Below are 18,045 nucleotides of genomic sequence, written 5' to 3' on the forward strand. Positions count from 1 at the left end.
TGGGCCACCCTGGTGTTGACCAGACATCTAGTGTATTTTATTTCATTTAATCCATATGTTTTTGATAGCACTCTTATTCTTAGTACCATCATTTTATAGGTTAGAAACCTAAGGTGTAGACAAGATAAGAATTGGTTAAGCTGATGAATGGGCAAGCTAGAATATGAGCCCAGGCTGTCTAGCTCCTCACCCATATTTTAAATACCTTGTTCTATGTTTTCTCATGCTTGCGGCTTGGAAATTGACCACCCAGCCTTTCTAGAAGCTCTTTGAAGGGAAGGGACGTTGCTAACCTTGCGAACTGTCTTCTGTTGTGTTCTGTCAAACTCAGAAGCTCCAATTTGTATCTAATGAGATGATATGTCTGAAGTAACTTGAAAGCTAGAAAGCAACATATTAATACACAAAACAGGAAAATAACACTTGATAAAGACCTAGTGATGGAGTATTCTACTCAAATTCCTTTGCTTATTGAAGTGAGAGACAAAATCCACTAAAACACATGTTCAAAGAAAATGGTGTGACTTTGGCTGCAGCTGCTTTCCCCATCTCCATTGAGAGCACCAAGCTTTGAAAATGCAGAGTTTTCCACGATGTGGTTTAGGACATGTGTGTGTGTGTGTTGTGTGTGTGTGTGTGTTTGTATATGTCCATCACGGTGTGTATGTGTGTGTATGTGTGCATGTGGATGTGGAGGTCAGAGGTCAATGATGGTGTCGTCTTCAATCATTCGATAGCTTATTTTTTCCTTTTAAAAGAGACTTTAATTTGTTGTTTTTAACCATGTGTATATGTTGAAGTGTGCATATATGGGTAAATACATGAGTGACCATGTAGGCTCTTGGAGCTGGAGATACAGGCAGTTGTGACCCCCGCCCCCCAACATGGATCTTGGGGACTGAACTCTTGGCCCTTGCAAGAAGAGCTTCAGGCAGCTTTCTACCCATCCACTTTATTTTTTGAGTCAGCATCTCTTGGTGAAGCTGGGAACTCTTCCATTCAGCTGGACTGGTTAGCCAGTGAATTCTAGGAACCCTCCCCCCTCCCTGTCTCCTCCCCAGCATCAGGACTACAGATCTTCTCTGGGCTTGATGTGACAAATTCAGGTGCTCCTGGCCTGATGTGACAAACACTTTACCCCTGGGCTACCTTCTCCGCCCCAGCTGGTGAGCTTTCCCATTAGTCAGAGCAGTGAAGTGGAATCTTCCTTCTTCACCGCGTTCAGTGTGAATTGTGAGCGCCCTGCTTGGTAGGTATAGCCACTTGCACGACTCACACTATCGTTAGCACATAGCAATGAAACCAGCACAATGTGTGTTGTATTCATTAGGTCTAAGAACACATCTTACCAAAGAGCCAAACAGAAGGAGCTCGGCAGCATAGTGAGACTTTTATGTCAGGGGCGAAACCCAGGTGCAGCTAATAAGGAACTAGGAACTGCGTTTGGGAAGATACATTGGAAGCAGCCAGTATTACCCCCTGGACATGGTGGCGCAGGCCTGGGATACTAGGGCTGCAACATTCAAGTGGCAGGGGCAAGAGGGTTGTTTCAAGTTCAAACCTAGCAGGTCTATAACATAGCTAGACCCTGTGTCAAAAAGTTCCCCAAGTGACAAACTACCTATCCCTAGAATCCTGGCCGTGATCCTATGTTGAATATCAACATTCTGTACTCGCCACACTACAAGCTAGCAGTTGCCAAACAGCCATATGTATGTTGCATAAAAATATCTAACAGAAGTCATTCTTCCCCCAGGGAATCTTCTCAGTGACGAATCCACATCCTGAGATTTTTCTGGTTGTGAGAATTGAGAAGGTGCTGCAGGGGAGCATCACACACTGTGCAGAGCCCTACATGAAAAACTCAGATCCAATAAAGGTACTCTAAAGCACCATTGGTAAATACTCCTGCTTAATAGCGAATGTACCTTTTCCCAGTGTTTTAAATGGCATTGTCTGCGACTTTTTGATAAAAGAACATATTCTCTGAGGACTTGTCACGTTGTGTGCTATAGGAAGCTGTACCTATGTCTGCTCCTGTCTGTGATGCCACGAGGCTAGACAATGAGCACCTCCTTCATCAATGTATTGACTCCCAAGGGATGCCCTCCACTGTGGTCCATTTCATCCTTTATACTTTCTCAGTGGTATTCCTTTCGTGCATGATGTGTTGACATATTACATGATGGGGATTTTTCATTGTTTTTCTTTTTTTCTGAATGTTCTTAAATGGCCATTTTTGTCATCAAAATCTCTAGCTCCTGGCATCTGATTGTTTAGAAACTGTTTGATTGAATCATGTCCTCTCGTGCTATAAATAAGAAATCTGAGCCCTAGGGAGGAGAAGTGTTTGTGGAACGATTAATTCATAACACCACAGTTATTGTGTGTTTAAGAGCCCATCAATCTACTGTATGTTACATTTTGTTGTATTCGACTAATATTTATTAAGTAGAAGATGCTTAGGAGACGTGAGTAATTTGTGGGTGAAAGACTTTGCAATGTACACAAAAGCCTCTAGCATTTTGCATCCCTGGGGATAAGCATCCAGTCTATTTAGGCCTTATAGACAGCTTATCGCCTTTGCCATCTCTCATTGCTTGTTCAAACAGCGGCTGCTGCCCACAGGAGACTAATTGCATTGACTCTTGTCACTTGTGCCTTATCTTGGGAGTAGAAAGGTCAACTGTATCTAGAGCAAACTTCTTCCATGAATAATGAGGATCTGCCGGCAGCGAGGAAGGAAATACTTGTTAATACTGTCCAAAGTGCTGCCTGCTGAGGGCCGTGGTGCAGAGGATTCCTGCATCTTTTTAGTCTGTGTTCTGTGGAGAAAATAACAAAAGCCAAAAAGAATTACTTTTTGATTAGGGATTTGGCTCAGTCGTAGAGTGAAAGGCTCTGGGTTTGCTTTCTAGTTACTGGCTGCCAGCCTCCCCCTCCCCCCCGCCACTACCACCAACAGAATTTTAAAAGAGATACTTTAGTCTTAGAAAATGGGTAGCGGGAAGGTGTTATGTTTTAATATTTTATTTATTTATAGATGTTTCTTTCTAGATTTTGGTGTTTTATAAGGCTGACTTGAGGGAGGTTTTGGGGTGAATCCATAGCAGATTGAACAAATCCACACTCATCTTCTTCTTTCTACTCGTAGACAGCCCAGAAGGTACACAGGACAGCTAAGCAAGTGTGTAGTCGCCTTGGACAATACAGAATGCCCTTTGCTTGGGCTGCCAGGTTCGTGGAAAACAAATCCTGACCCTTCTATTTTCCATTGTCTATGAAGTTGGGGACCAGTGCCCTTACCAGTGGTCTATTTCTGGCAGGCCAGCTGTGGCTTGGGGTACTTGGGATGTAAAGCCTCTTTCTTTAGAATTTCTCATGCCTTCAAGAATCCTTCTAAAGCCCTCTTGTGTTTATGCACTCTTGCTTTAGGGAATTGTTTTTGGCTTGGGTTAATCCGATGGATACTACTTACTCTTATATTTTCATACGACTCATTGCTAAAATGGTAGAGTCTTCCCCCAGAGAACTGAAATGTATGATGAATTGTGTACAATATGTCCAGTTTTTCAGTGTTGACTGAGTTTACGGCTTTACAAATTATCATAGAATCATCCCGGGATATGTGTTGAATATTCGATGACAAAGAATGCAGCCATGAAGTGCAAGCTTATAATTAATAGATGTCTCTGTTTCCTGGTGACAAGGTCAACCAACCCTTTGGCAACAGTGGACTTAGAAGCATACATCCTCTATGAGTATTACACTACTGTTGTTTATGAAGGTCGTTCATCCAAATCTTGCAAATCTTCAGGCAATGAGGACTTGAAGCCTGTTTTTTTGCTTATCCCCACTTCAAAGTGTAAATTCATAAGCTTGTTTGTGGTACAGCCTGTACAGCTGACTGGGAGTTCTTGGTAAAGGGCACCATGTTCTGAATAATTCAATCAGTTATGTTCCCTGTGTGCTGGGGAGGACACGAGGTAGGAGATTCGAAGTGAATCAACTCTTCTCTCACTATTTATAACCATTTCATTTGGGGGAAGGATCTCGAAATGTTTCGTGTGCTCACAGACGGGGAGGCACTATTTTCCTTGTTTTACATACTGGTTGAAACAAATGATTGCCAAGGATAGGCGAATGGCAAAAACTAATGGATGTTGCCGTCCTTGAAGTAAAGTATGGCTTATAAATATAGACATGCAATTACTTGTAATGTTTCTACCTTAAAAGTCCATAGCTGTTGCTACTACTGTTTATATTAATAATACTCCTTAAGTGTTAACTCTGTTCAGAACACACCAATCTAAGAACTTAATGCATATTTTGTTTATTTATTTATTTTTGGAAACACAGTTTTGCAGTGTAACTCTGCTTAGCCTAGAGCTCACTACTGTGTTGACCAGACTGGCCTTGAACTTGCAGCCATCTTTAAGCCACTGACTTCTGAACAAAGGGAACTGTGTGCACCACCACGCCTGGCCTAATATTTATTTTTTTAAGAGAGAAGTTCCATTCCCCGATCTCTGAGATAAGGACATAGAGACCCAGAAGGAAAGGAAAAAGCACAGGAAACCCGTGCCTAAGTCCTACAGCTTGTGGCAGAGCAGAGATCAGGCTATGGGGCTACCCAGTGTTAGCACTAAGCCCAGACCACCATGGCATGCTCCTGCTCTCAGACAGTTAGAGGGACTGCTTGATGCTGCTTGGCCACGTGAGAAGACTAATTCTGAAAGCTTCAGAGAGAAACCCCGATGCCCAGTTCCGGTGGAGAATTCTGCTATTTTCTCCTTCCTGGAATGTTTCCATCAGCAGCAGTAGCAGGAATTTACTCTGAAGGTTTGTCTGGAGCGTTTAAAAAGTGTAGGAAAAACCCCTGTTGCCGGAGAGAAATGCTTTAAAGTGGGAGCAGTGGGCTCTGCTGAGGAGAATCGGGGTTCTGGCTATTGCTACGTCCTACTTCCTATATTACTAACAGTGCATTAGGTGCTTGTATATTACTTTCCGTTGTAGTAGGAAAAACGGCTGCTTAAAATGGTAGAGGAGGTGGGGTGTGGTGATGCACGCCTTTAATCCCAGCACTCAGGAGGTGGAGGGAGACAGGCAGATGTCTGTGAGTTCGGAGCCAGCCTGGTCTATAAGAACTAGTTTCCAGGACTAAGATTCAGTGTAAGTTTTATGAGTTTATGGTGATGAAACATCACTTTTGATAAGATACATTTTAAGAATCCACCTTAAAGGCAGGCAGTGGTGGCGCAAGCCGTTAATCCCAGGACTAGCGAGGCAGAGAGGCAGGCAGATCTCTGTGAGTTCGGGGCCAGCCTGGTCTACAAGAACTCGTTGCCAGGACAGGCTTCAAGCTACAGAGAAACCCTGTCTCAAATAAACAAACAAAGAAAAAAAATCCACCTTAATAAATGTTCACAAATGTAAGGACCACTTTAATCATGACTGATAAGGTATATAAGGAATTTTTCTCCCCAGAAAGGTTCTTCATGGACCTGTCCAGTCACCATTGCACCCCCAACGCCCACGCAACCACCCATCTGATTGTCATGGTAGATAAAATTTTATCTGTCCTTAACTCATCATAAAAGTGGAATCCTGCAGCATGTACTCCTGGGGTTGGTTCCTTATGCTCAGTGCATTTTGGGGGTTCCTCCATGTTGTGTGGAATTCATTTTAGATATTTTGGGTGGCATTCCGCTGTGTAATATGCCAGTTTGTTCCCCCCTTTACTAGCCGATGCATTTCTGATTCATTACCAGTGTGGAGCTGCAGCCAGTCAATTTGCTGGGCACATCCGGAAACCACATGGACCCATGCCTGGAAGCCGAACAGCATTGCTGTAGAGTCGGTGCTGGGCGCTTCACTTGGTGAGAGCCACCAAAGCTCTCACCGTCTTGCGTTCTCGCCAGTACTTGTTGATTATTGGCACTTCAGACTTTGTCTAAAAAGCTGTTCTACTGCTGTTCTAGACCCGTTTTCAAAGACACTCAGGGCTCTCTGGATCTCGACGGGAGATTTTCCCCTTTGTACAAGCAAGACAGTAGCAAGCTTTCAAATGAAGACATTCTCAAGTTGCTATCAGAATACAGAAAGTAAGTGTGTGATATTAGTATGCTAAATGAATAGAATGCATGAGTTATTGATTCCTTAAAGGAATGAGTGCGAGTTATATACGGGGAGAACAGAATGCTTAACGGTTTGAGTTGGATCTCAGATAGCTAGTGCATTTAACAATCATCATTTTTAGCCCTAAAATATTCTTGCTTTATACCTAGGCCAGAAAAGACGAAATTGCAGATTATCCCTGGACAGCTGAACATCACCGTTGAATGTGTTCCTGTAGATTTACCAAGTAAGAATGGACCGCAAATAAACATTGACAGTTGTAATTGGAGCTTGGGTATTTATCAATAGTTTACTGCAGGTTTGCAGTGTCTTAATTTCCTAGGGCTGCCCTAACCCACAAGGGAAGGAGCCTGCTAGCAGAGGATGTTTGGGGTCACACATTGCAAACTGAGGGCATCCTATATATTGTAAAGGTCCATACAAAACTTGATTTGTATGAATAGGGAGGAAGCCGGTGCGACTCTGTGGTAGGATGTGGTGGAAACAATGGAACAGGAAGTGGACGTAGAAAAGAATACGGAGAATTGTGTAGACTGTGGCAACACCTTAGACTTGCATTTTATTTTAAGAACACTGAGAAATCACTAAAGGATTGTACATAAGGAGCAATAGTCAGCGTGCGTTTTGAAGCATGAAACAGTGAAATAGATTATTTTTCATTAAAAAATCGTTGAGGGGAATGGAGAGATGGCCCAGTAGTTAAGAGCACTTGCTACTCTTGCAGAGGACCCCACGTTAGGTCCCAGCATCCATATCTGACTGCTTACAACCACTTGTAACTCCAGCTTCAGGAAATCTGACAGCTTGGACTCTCTGGGCACCTGAACACATATGTATATGTGTGTACACACAGATGCATGCACACATGCATGCATACACATACACAAATAAATAATGAGACAAATCTTCAATTATTGGACTATGGGCTGGGCAGGAGTTTATGCATATGCATATAGATGTTCTTTGCAACGTTCTTTACATTAGAGGGAACTTGGAAATTACTAGCATCAAGATTGTCAGTGTGCTTCAAGCATTTATGGCACACCAGTACCATAAAACTTGATGCAATGTTTCAAATTGGTGCTCATAATTTGTAAAATGGGATATCGGATAAAATCTAAGTAATCAAGATTTAGTTGTCCACATCCCATAGGGGTTTCATTTTGCTATGTAGAATGTGCACAGGAAGAAGAATAGAGGACTCCACATTCAATATGGCCATGCTAGTTATCTGTGGGTGGTGGAATGACCGATTGCTATTGTAAACTTCTGTTCTGTGCCTCCAGAAGTTCTGTCATTAGTATGTATTGCCTTAGTAATCAGAACAAAAAGTGCAACCAGAATGGTGTCTTAGGCTCACTTTAGCCTGGGCCTTTGTCCATCCTCATGGCTCTCTGTCTACAATAAAGACAGTGTCGCAGCCCTACGCATTGCTCATAACCTTCACTACAGTGGCCAGGTCACAAACACATGTGGCTAAGCTGCACAAACACTCTGTGGCTTTTATTTTATTATTGGTAGCACATCGTAAGGTCTAGAATTTCAAAAGGCTCCCATTATTTCCTTAGTGAAACTTTGCACCTGCAACGAGTTAGCTTTTTAAAAGCGTCTCTCCATGAGCTAATTGGAAGCATAAAATTTACTCTCATTGCTTTCTCCCGTACCAATAAAAACTTGCAGCGAAAGCTAAAATTGCAGCCGCAGGAGGGAAAACGCAGTGAGTTTCTTTGCAGAGTTTAAATTTATCAAAATTATGATGTGTTATATTTGGCAAGTCCTTAGATGTTGAGAGTGAAGAAGCATGCCATGTCTGGCATGAAGGTCCTCTCAAACTCGGTGCTCCACTCTGTCCTCTTCTGCAGCTTACACTTGCCTGACTTTTTGTCACCAACTAAGAATTCTGTTTTGAAATCGTTTTTTGCAAACATGTATATTTTCGCAAATGCGGGAATGTGTTAGTGACTGTTGAATTACATGTGCTCTGCCTGCTTATTTTTTCCTACCGTAGATTGTATTACCTCTTCATATGTGCCCCTGAAGCCCTTTGAAAAGAACTGTCAAAATATTACCGTGGAGGTTGAAGAGTTTGTGCCAGAAATGACAAAATATTGCTATCCGTTCACTATTTACAAAAACCATCTGTATGTCTATCCCTTACAATTGAAGTACGACAGCCAGAAATCGTTTGCCAAGGTAAGGACACCATACATTCTTGGCACCTGTAGTGCTGTTTGTCATTGACTCGCTGTGTGATTCACTTTGGCTGCTTCATGGTTGTAGGCCAGGAACATTGCTGTCTGTGTGGAGTTCCGGGATTCAGATGATGGTGACGCATCGGCCCTAAAGGTTTGTTTCTGCTGCTGAGCAGTGTGCCTTTCGGGAGGCAATTGTAGAGATGAAAATTTGAGTGCGTGATGCTTTCATGCTATGAGTTTCATGTCTGTAGATTTCAACAATAACGTGTGCTAGCATGGCAAAGGTAATATTGCATGTTCTACTATTACTTGTGCACTAAAGAGTTTGTTAAAATGATCAGTATCACAAAGCGGGGAGGATGTGCGGCTGGGAAGATGGGTAACTTTGGGCTGTGGATGTTTATCTATATGGTGGTATCGCTCTGTAGTAGGGTACTGGCTTAGCATGCACAAGGCCCTGGATTGCATCTTGAGAAGGGGAGAGCAGACACGTTGACTTATTCAGTTACGACATTTGCTTCACTTGACTTTTCATTGCTCTGTGGCCTAATCACAAGGTCATTTTTAAAAATGACTCGATAGTTTCTAATGTTCCCTTTAGGGGACCTTATAGTGCCACCATTAGGAGACCTTTAACACCTTTCTCTTTGGAGCCTGAAGAGGCTTTTTGAGCTAACAGACGCACAGCATGAAGGCTTTGATTTGAAAGCTAGGACTTCTGCCCCACGACTGGCCAAACGGTTACTTCCAAACTTAGATCTGTAAGGTGGAGTCTCAGTGGCGTTCAGTGGAGCCCTGGATGCCGGGCATCAGGCAGCGCCTCTGTGGTTTCGCTAGGAACTTTTTCTTTTCAAACCTAGTGATCAGAAACCCGAGACACAACCCCAAAAGCATGTAGCCATCAGCAAATGTGTGTCTGCTTCCTCACTTCTAACCTCAGTCAGCCAAATGGATGAGTAGTTATACTCAAACCCACTAGAGAAAACTACCCAGGCACTCCCAACTACATTGCTGATTACTGTATTGTCCCTATGTTTGAAAGGAGCCCCCCTTTCAAAGAGGGCATTAAATTCAATGAACGATTAGCTGGCTCAAACACAGCAGATTATTTTCTCCCTCTGCTTGTCTCTTAACTAGAAATGAGCACCACCAGTTCCCTTTCCTTCCCGCAGCATCCTTTGATGTACTTTAGAAACCCTTTTGTTACTTCTTGGTAGTTCTTAGAAAATGCCCTGATAACTCGTATTTTGGGAGAACTGGCTGTGTACTCGTGGAGTCTCAATTTCATTTCCTAGCTGGCCTAGAGCTCACTCCAGAGTAACGGTAAAGCAGTTAGTAGCTTGGCATGCTGGCTCAATATTCATCCTTCGGCTTATTGGGTCAGTGGGGGTAAAAGAAAAATCAGAGTAGCGTGAAATGGAAACATGCCAAGGAACCGTAGAAAGCCTTACGTCTAATACCAGAAAATGAGTGAGATTGAAAACAAAAACTGTACCGCATAAAATGTTACTTTAAAAAGTGTAAAAAGAAGCTGGGCAGACCTTTTATTCCAGCATTGAGAGCCGGAGGCAGGGATGCATGCAGATCTCTGTGAGTTGGTGATATGCCTGTGAGTTTCAGGCCAGCCAGTGCTTCATACAGTGAAACCTTGCCTCCAAAGGAAGGCTTTAGAATGTAAGAGAACAGTAAGCTTGTCTGAAGCTTAATAGATATTTGACTTTTTTTTATTTTTAGGTTGTTGAGTTTTAAAAACACCTTTTTACCCCTGAACAAAGAGTGTCCAGAAACTCTTGCTGACTAAGGTTCACCTGTCTGTCATATTACGCTCTTTAAGCGAAGAGCCAAAAACATTACAGAGAAGGTCTCTCTTCTAAAGGAAGAGAGCTATGTGGCTTATCACTGTCGGCTAGTTGCGAGTACATTTCTCTGATGGCCAGACATTGAAAGCATTACGTAGCTGAGTTGAGCACTGTCTAGAGTGTATCTGAAGTGATCACATAAATGCTGGAACACTTACAAGTTCAGGACGGCAGCTGAGTAAACTTGGCCATGGCCCCCTACTCGTACTGTCTGTAATGTGTGTGGGTCTGTAGCACCTTGTTTAAAGACCTGGCTTAGGAGTGACTCTATTTCCTTTGTTTGCAGTGCATTTATGGAAAACCCGTGGGATCTGTTTTTACCACAAATGCTTATGCTGTGGTCTCGCATCACAACCAAAATCCAGAGTTCTATGATGAGGTAAAAACATCATTTCAGTATTTACGGCAGCCCTTTCTAATGATTTTTTCTTAAAAAAATATTTCAAGCCATTCATCTGCCCATGCATTCCCTGAATGAAAATAAAAAATGTTACATCCAAAGGTGGGGAGTCGGGGGGGGGCAGCTCCTGCCTTCATGGTGTCCTATGATGACAGTGAAAGATCTATGAAAAAATGGGACATAAATCTCAAAGTAGAGCTGGCATTCTGGCCCTCCATACTGTCATCAGATTGGCTCTATGCCAACACTTTCTCTTTGGGGCTCTTCATTTCCTCAGTTTCCAAATAAGAAATCCAGAGCCAGGCCTGGTGCTGTAGGACTGTAATGCCAGATAATCTGGAGTATTGCAAGTTTGAGGCTTGCCTGAGCAGTTTAATGGGAGTGTATCTCAAACTAAACATTAAAAGGTAAATATAAGCCAAGCATGGTTACTTACCTGTAATCCCAACATTCAAGAGGCTGAAGCAGGAGGATCAGAAACTCAGGGTCATTCTCAATGACGTAACAAATTTGAGGCTGGCCTGGGTTACATGAAAATGTATCTAGAACATTAGTGAAAAGAGATCTGCGGGTGTGGTTCTCAGGTTGAGAACTTGCCTAGTATGCACACAGCTCTGGGTTCAAACCCCAGGGCCAGAAATTAAGAAATTACTTAACTAAATAAATGTGGGTGTAGACTATGAAACCAGAAATGAGACCACCAGGAAAGATTAAAGGTGTTGGGGGAAAGGGAAGGGGGAGGGGCAATAGAGAAGCCTGTCACTGAAGTAGAAATGAGGCTTAGGGGGTGTGGGGGGAAGGGTAGGGGGCAGCAGTGTTGTAGGGTGAACGGGCCGCGTTCCTCCCACCTGGCTCCTGGCTGCCAGCTAGCTTATGCCCTGAAATAATTACACAGAAACTATATTCTTTTAAACACTGCCTAGCCCATTAGTTCCAGTCTCTTATTGGCTAGCTCTTACATATTGATCTAACCCATTTCTAATCATCTGTGTAGCCCATGGGGTGGCTTACCAGGGAAGATCTTAACCTGTGTCTGTCTGGAGTGGGAGAATCATGGTGACTCACTGACTCGGCTTCTTTCTCCCAGCATTCTGTTCTGTTTACTCCGCCTACCTAATTTTCTGTCCTATCAGGCCAAGCAGTTTTCTTTATTAGTCAACCAATGAAAGCAACAGATAAGATACAAGACCCACCTCCATCACAGCAGGGACTCCATGGAGGCAGGAGAAACTGTAGAAAAATTGTCTTTGAAAATGCCATAACAAAACTTAATACTTCAAGTGCTAATTTTAAAACAAAGCTAAATAGATAAATTAACTAAATCCAGACTGGCTTTTCTGAGGGCACGTCTGGCTCTTTCCTTATGGTTTTGAGTGGTAAGGGGCAGCTGGCCTGTATGTGAAGTGCTGGATGGGCAAAGCTGTACAGCTGGGTACCACAATCACATTGGCTGCTCTGCCTACCTCTCTGGAATAAAGGGGAGTGTTGCAATATTCCCTTCTAATTTCTCTGGCTCTTTCTTGCTTGCTGTTTTTCTGCCTCTGTATCTCTTTCAATTGCCCAGTGTGCCTCTCTCGCAGCCTCTATGTATTTGCTTATCCAAACCTGCAGATTGCTTTTGATTCCTAGTGTTTGCATGTGACCTGAATGGGAATCCTGGGCCAGATGCTCCTGTCTGCCTGGGCCCTAGAGTCTCCATTTTTGGCTTGGTCTGAATTGTCCCTTCTGCTGTCAGGATTTCTCCCTATCCACCTGCTCCTATATGAATCCTCCTGCCCCAGCTTTGGACGTCACTCATTCTTTTCTCAATGTACTTTCTCTGGTTCCTTTGGGGGTGGGGAAGGAATTAGTAGTGCCTTGCATTTTTGCTACCCAGGGGGAGATTATGTCCATGTTTATGTGCAGTAGAGCATTAGATGCCCAGATGGCCTGAGTACTGTGAATAGGCATGTTCTGTAATGAAGTATATCTGTAACAGACCATGGTGATAATACTCCAAGCCATGCCTTGTATGTGCTATCATTGGAGCAAATGTCTAACCACATGCTGTTTCTTATACATAGCTCTATAGCCAGTGAAAAGAGCTAGATCACATAGTAAATTAGATATGTTTTTAGAATGTCTAAAACCATAGACTTTTTCATTCATTCATTAGATATTGACTAGGAAAGACAGGGAATAGTTCCTTTCATGTGTACAGGTATGGTTACAGGCATGTGTGCCAAGTCATTTAAATTTTTAATTTGTCTCTTAACTGCTAATAGGAGGTTGAAGCATAAAATTGGTTTCTAATTAGAAACTCAGTTTCTTATAAGCATCCTTTGGACCTAAATTTTTGAGTCATATTGATTTCTTTTTGTTTTTTCAAGAATAAAGTTACTAGCCAGGTGGTGGTGGAGCACGCCTTTAATACCAGCACTCAGGAAGCAGAGGCAGGAAGATTTCTGTGAGTCCGAGTCCAGCCTGATCTACACAGCATGTTCCAGGACAGTCAGGGCTTTTACACAGAGAAACCCCGTCCTGAAAACCAAGAAAAAAAAAGACAAAAAGAAACAAAAAGAAAAAAAAGGAAAGAAAGAAAAATATTTTTTTTCTAGAGGATTTTTTTTTGTGAACTTTGATTTGTGGGTACTCTAATGCCATGGTATTGGCACTTTATTTGTAAGGTTTCTTTTTCCATGCACAGAGGAACAATGACTTAGGCAAATGTAGCTTTGCCAATTTAGAACTCATTTGAAATGGATTGCACTGGGCTACAGCATCCCTGGGTGTAAGGATTTTTTTTTAATCTAGTGCTTTAGAAAAAAAAATCATGCTGTAAAGTTGAAACTGGGAGACTCTAGTGAACTATGCAGAAATAAAGTATTATGTCAACAAAAGGATTAAATCCCCACAACGCTGTCAAACTGAAACCAGCCAGAAAAATATTTGAAATATATTGAAATGCTACCTGCTATTTGGCCACTGGGCTTGTTCTTCAGGGAGTGTTTTGGAGCAGTATGGTGAAACTGGCCTACATGTCTGCCAGCCCAACATGACAAGTAAGGCAAAGCAAAACAAAATGTCCTATGTCATTTCCCTCTCTTTTCAGATCAAAATTGAGCTTCCCATTCACCTGCATCAAAAACATCATTTGCTTTTTACTTTTTATCATGTAAGCTGTGAAATCAACACCAAAGGAACAACCAAAAAGCAGGACACAGTGGAAACTCCAGGTATGTGTGCTGCTATTTATTTGTTTGCTCACTGTGGTGTTGGGGAGCAAACCCAGGGTCATATCTTCTTTCTGTAGGATATAAATCTTCTCATCAAGCTGTTGACTACTGCACTCCTTGACCAAAAAGTATATTTCTGAGTTATAAAGTTTGTTGCTAAGCCGTGTACACTGTGTATTCCTGTAGTCTCAACTGCTCAAGAGGCTAAGAGTAGAGGATTACTTGAGCCCAGGAGTTCAAGGCCACCCTGGGCAGCATCACAGGCTCCATCTGAAAACAGTTCATTGGCAAAAGATAAATTATATGTTGATTTTATTATCATGTGTATTAAATAGCTTTGTCCAAGTGCTCATCAGCACAGCCAAACTCCATCAAGCAACATAAAGTGATAACGCTGCTCTCAGGGAGAAACACATATTATGATACAGTGTTGTTATTTGTTTTATGCAGAATTGCCCTGCAACTAGAATTTTCCAGTTATGCTTGTTGTGGAAGAGAAAAGAGAGCCCAGAGCCAGGGACATCTGTGAGCTGGAGGGAGATTGGGGACTGCCTGTTGCTAATGAGAACAGATTTAATGAAGTTAAATAAGCTTTAGCACCGAGGCACTAGTTCTGGTCCCATGTCACGAAGGCTTTAAATAAACTAGTGGAAGACAGCTTTAGAAGAACATCCAAGGACTGTGAGCATAGCCGGTGCCACTTCCGCTTTATCAATGTCAGCGTGCCTCGGGATGCATCCATTCACCAAATATTTCTGCATATTTTTTCTGTGAACTATAGTAGTAAACACTATAGAGAATGTAGTGAAAAAAATCTAATCTAGAGCTTGTGTTCCGGTTTGTATTGATGTGAAAACACTATAATCACAAAGCATCTCGAGGAGGAAAGGGTTTATTTCAGTTTTGCAACTTGTAGTCTGTTATGAAAGGAAGTCAGGACAAGAAGTGCTGCTTACTGGCTGGCTCCTTGTGGTTTGCTCAGCTTGCTTTCTTATAGAACTCAGGATCGTCTGCCCAGGGATGGGATGGTCCACAATGAGCTGGCACTCTTCCTAGCAATCATTAATCAAGAAAAGGCCCAATAGACTTGCTTAAAGGTCAGTCTTATGGAGGTGTTTTTACAATTGAGTGTCTTTCTTTCCAAATGTCTCTTTCTTATGTTGATAGAGAAACCAACCAGGTCAGAGCATCTCTTCATCGAGCATATCATCTAGTTAACTACACTTGTTTTATGTAGACAGATCACTCTAGTATAAGACAGATAGCAGTGAGCACCGAGAACATTGTGATACGTGAGACAGAAGAGTGAGTTGTTCAGCTAGTGGAAGGACAAGTGGCTGCGTCTAAGGGGAGGCTTTTAGGAGACAGTCTTAAAGGATGGGACTGAGCTTGGCCATGCTATGATGGCCAGAAGGTGGGGCAGTCTGGGATCAAAGGGACAGCTTTGACAGAGTCAGAGTAATAAAGTATGGACAGAAAACTACACTGTAAGTACTTGACAAACATAAGAGCCCAGGATGCTGAGTGGGGGACCACGGGATACCTGATTGAAAAGCATTGTGGAAAGCATTGAAGGCCAGGCTGTGAATTTGACTTTCTTTTGTAACAGGCATGAGATTATGGAAGGGTTGTTTAAACCAGTCTGAGCTGTTTTGGAGGAAAATGGGCCAGGAAGCAAAGCGAAGGGCAGTGTGAGTTAGAACAGAAAGAAGGAAGGAAGAATAGAAGGACACAGTTGGGGACCTATTTAAAAGGTCATGAAAAGAAAGAGGATACACTTTGACCATATCAGGAAAGGAGAATAAAGAAGAGTTACAGAAAAGGAATGTCAAGTATGTAGGTTCATATCTTTAATTTCAGCACTCAGGAGGCTGAGGCAGGAGGATTGCCATAAGCTTAATCCTAACCTATGCTATAGAGTGTGTTCCTATCTTTAAAGAAAAAAAAAGAAAGAAAAAGTTTAAATCCTTGCAGTCAGAATCTCTGTGGGTTCCTTATGAATACATGCAACCATCTGTGGATTAAAAATATTACTTTACATGTGCATATATTTTCATTGTGCATACATGCATACATACATGCATGACCAGGCCAAAAGACAGTCTTCACTGTCATTCCATAGGTGCCACCCAGGCTTTATTGAGACAGGGTCTCTCACTGGCCTGCAATCCCTAGGGATCCACCTCCCTACAGTACCATTAGGAGCTGGGAATTATCCATCACCACACTTGGCTTTTTTCAATGTTCATTCTAAGGACCGAACTCATGTCTTCATGTTCGCATGGCAAGCCCTTTACCTATTGAGCTGTCTCCCGGTCCCTGTAAACACTATTTTTAAAAAATTGCATCTGAAAGCTGGGTGGTGGTGGAGCACGCCTTTAAGCCCAGCACTCAAGAGGTAGAGGCAGGCGCATCTCTTTGAGTTCGAGGCCAGTCTGGTCTACAGAGTGAGTTCCAGGACAGCCAGGACTACACAGAGAAACCCTCTTTCAAAAAACAAAAAACAAAAACAAAATTTTATCTGAAGCTCTATGTGGTGGCGCACGCCTTTAATCCCAACACTTAGGAGGCAGAGGCAGGTGAATCTCTGTGAGTTTTAGTCGAGTTTAGTTTACATACATAGTTCAGGATAGCCAGGACTATAGAGAGAGAGACCCTGTCTCAAAATTCCAAAATAAATGCATTTATAGTAAATGCATATAGGCTTCCCCCTCCCTTATTTTTGTCCACTAATCAGGGGAGTAAAATGATTATTTACTTAGCATTTACATTCCAGTAGATATTATATGTAATCAAGCAGTGCTTTGACATATACAGGAGGATGTGTGTAGGGATGTAAATACTATGCCATTTTACATAGGGGAATCAAGCATGCACAAACTTTAGTATTTCTGGGGTGATCTTTCACCAGTCAGCCTCCTGCGGATTCCAAGGGATGACTGTATTTGTTGTACCTGGAAAATATCTGAACTTTCAATATTAGGTAATCGAAAAGAAGATACACCAGTATCTTGGGGGCAAGTGTGCTCCCCGAGGGATACCATCAGGCAGCGGGACTGACTATTAGGGATCCTCACTGAAAGCACACTTAGTTTAGAGCAGAAGCCTGGAGAAATGACGTGAAAGCAGAACTATGAAAATCCGTGCAAGTACTCTCCTCCAGAGTAATAAGCTGGAATTTCCTCATTCAAATTCTAGAGAGAAATGGACAAGATGTTCAGTGGAGCATGAGGTGGTGATTCTTCATGCCACTCATCAATTCTAACTGTCCCCCTTCTAAGTGGCTTCCTACCCCTGTGCCAGATGGCATGCTTGAGAGTGCATCTTTACAGCTTCCAAATGCTGCCTATGAGTTTCAAGTAAGGGATACACTCGGCCATGCTCTGATAATTCACACCGCAAAACTCTCACCTAAGCAGATTCCTGCAGGCAGAGAGTGGATTGATGGTTTCTAGGGATGGGGGATGCAGGGGACTTGGGAGTGCTTGCCGAGGTCAGCTGAGTTTCTCTTCTGAGTACTGAAAAATGTCTGCGGTTCCTGTTAATGAAGCGACTGCAAATTCACTAAAACAATTATACAAATCATACCCCATTAAAACCTACGTGAGGAAAAAGATTGTCTAAAAGCAAGAAATGTGTTTTCCCAGTTTCTAGTTTGGAATTTTTCCCCTGTTGGTCAGAATTGCAGAGTATTTCCCATTGGTCAAAGTTTCAGAGCGTCAACAGTGTCATTTCTTTCTTTCCCTCTTTTTTATTTGCCTTTTTCTTCTATTTTTGAGATTATAATGACATCATTTTCCTTTTCCCTTTTTCTCTCCAAATCTTCCCATATATCTCTCATTGCTTACTTTCAAATTCATCCCCCTTTTAAATTAATTGATACTACATGCACACACACACACACACACACACACACACACACACACACACACACACACATTCCTAAATACGACCTGCTCAGTCTGTATAATATAACATGTGTTTTTAGGGCAAACTATTTGGTATTGGATAACCAGTTGGTTTATTCTTCCCTGGAGAAGACCATTTTTTCCATTCTCACTCAGCATTCCTTAGTCTCTGTAGATCTTTGTATAGGGTTGAGGCTTTGTAGGCTTCCTGACATTATCGTTTCTAGTGGTCCTTCTGCACACGCCCCTTGTTTGCTTTTTCTGAGAGCAGAGGTCTGGGGGAAGCATGCTTGAAGCAGCGCTGGAGAAGATGCTCAGCCGCAGTGGCTC

The 18,045-nt window shown here is 42.5% G+C and overlaps 1 protein-coding gene across 1 annotated transcript in view; it reads left to right on the forward strand.

Moving 5' to 3' along the window:
• Positions 1 to 18,045, forward strand: part of LOC121441672 (dedicator of cytokinesis protein 11) — a 202,344-nt gene that overhangs the window by 84,964 nt on the left and 99,335 nt on the right. Inside the window, exons 13-20 of the mRNA XM_041642876.1 lie at positions 1,757 to 1,879; positions 3,155 to 3,237; positions 5,982 to 6,104; positions 6,288 to 6,364; positions 8,147 to 8,331; positions 8,419 to 8,484; positions 10,479 to 10,571; positions 13,684 to 13,807. Of these exons, the coding sequence (XP_041498810.1) occupies positions 1,757 to 1,879; positions 3,155 to 3,237; positions 5,982 to 6,104; positions 6,288 to 6,364; positions 8,147 to 8,331; positions 8,419 to 8,484; positions 10,479 to 10,571; positions 13,684 to 13,807 (874 nt within the window). The remainder of the gene's footprint in view (positions 1 to 1,756; positions 1,880 to 3,154; positions 3,238 to 5,981; positions 6,105 to 6,287; positions 6,365 to 8,146; positions 8,332 to 8,418; positions 8,485 to 10,478; positions 10,572 to 13,683; positions 13,808 to 18,045) is intronic.

The sequence above is a fragment of the Microtus oregoni genome, unplaced genomic scaffold, assembly GCF_018167655.1.
Source record: "Microtus oregoni isolate MIOR12 unplaced genomic scaffold, Mior012 000080F_ref0000499, whole genome shotgun sequence".
In the NCBI taxonomy this organism is placed as follows: Eukaryota; Metazoa; Chordata; class Mammalia; order Rodentia; family Cricetidae; genus Microtus; species Microtus oregoni.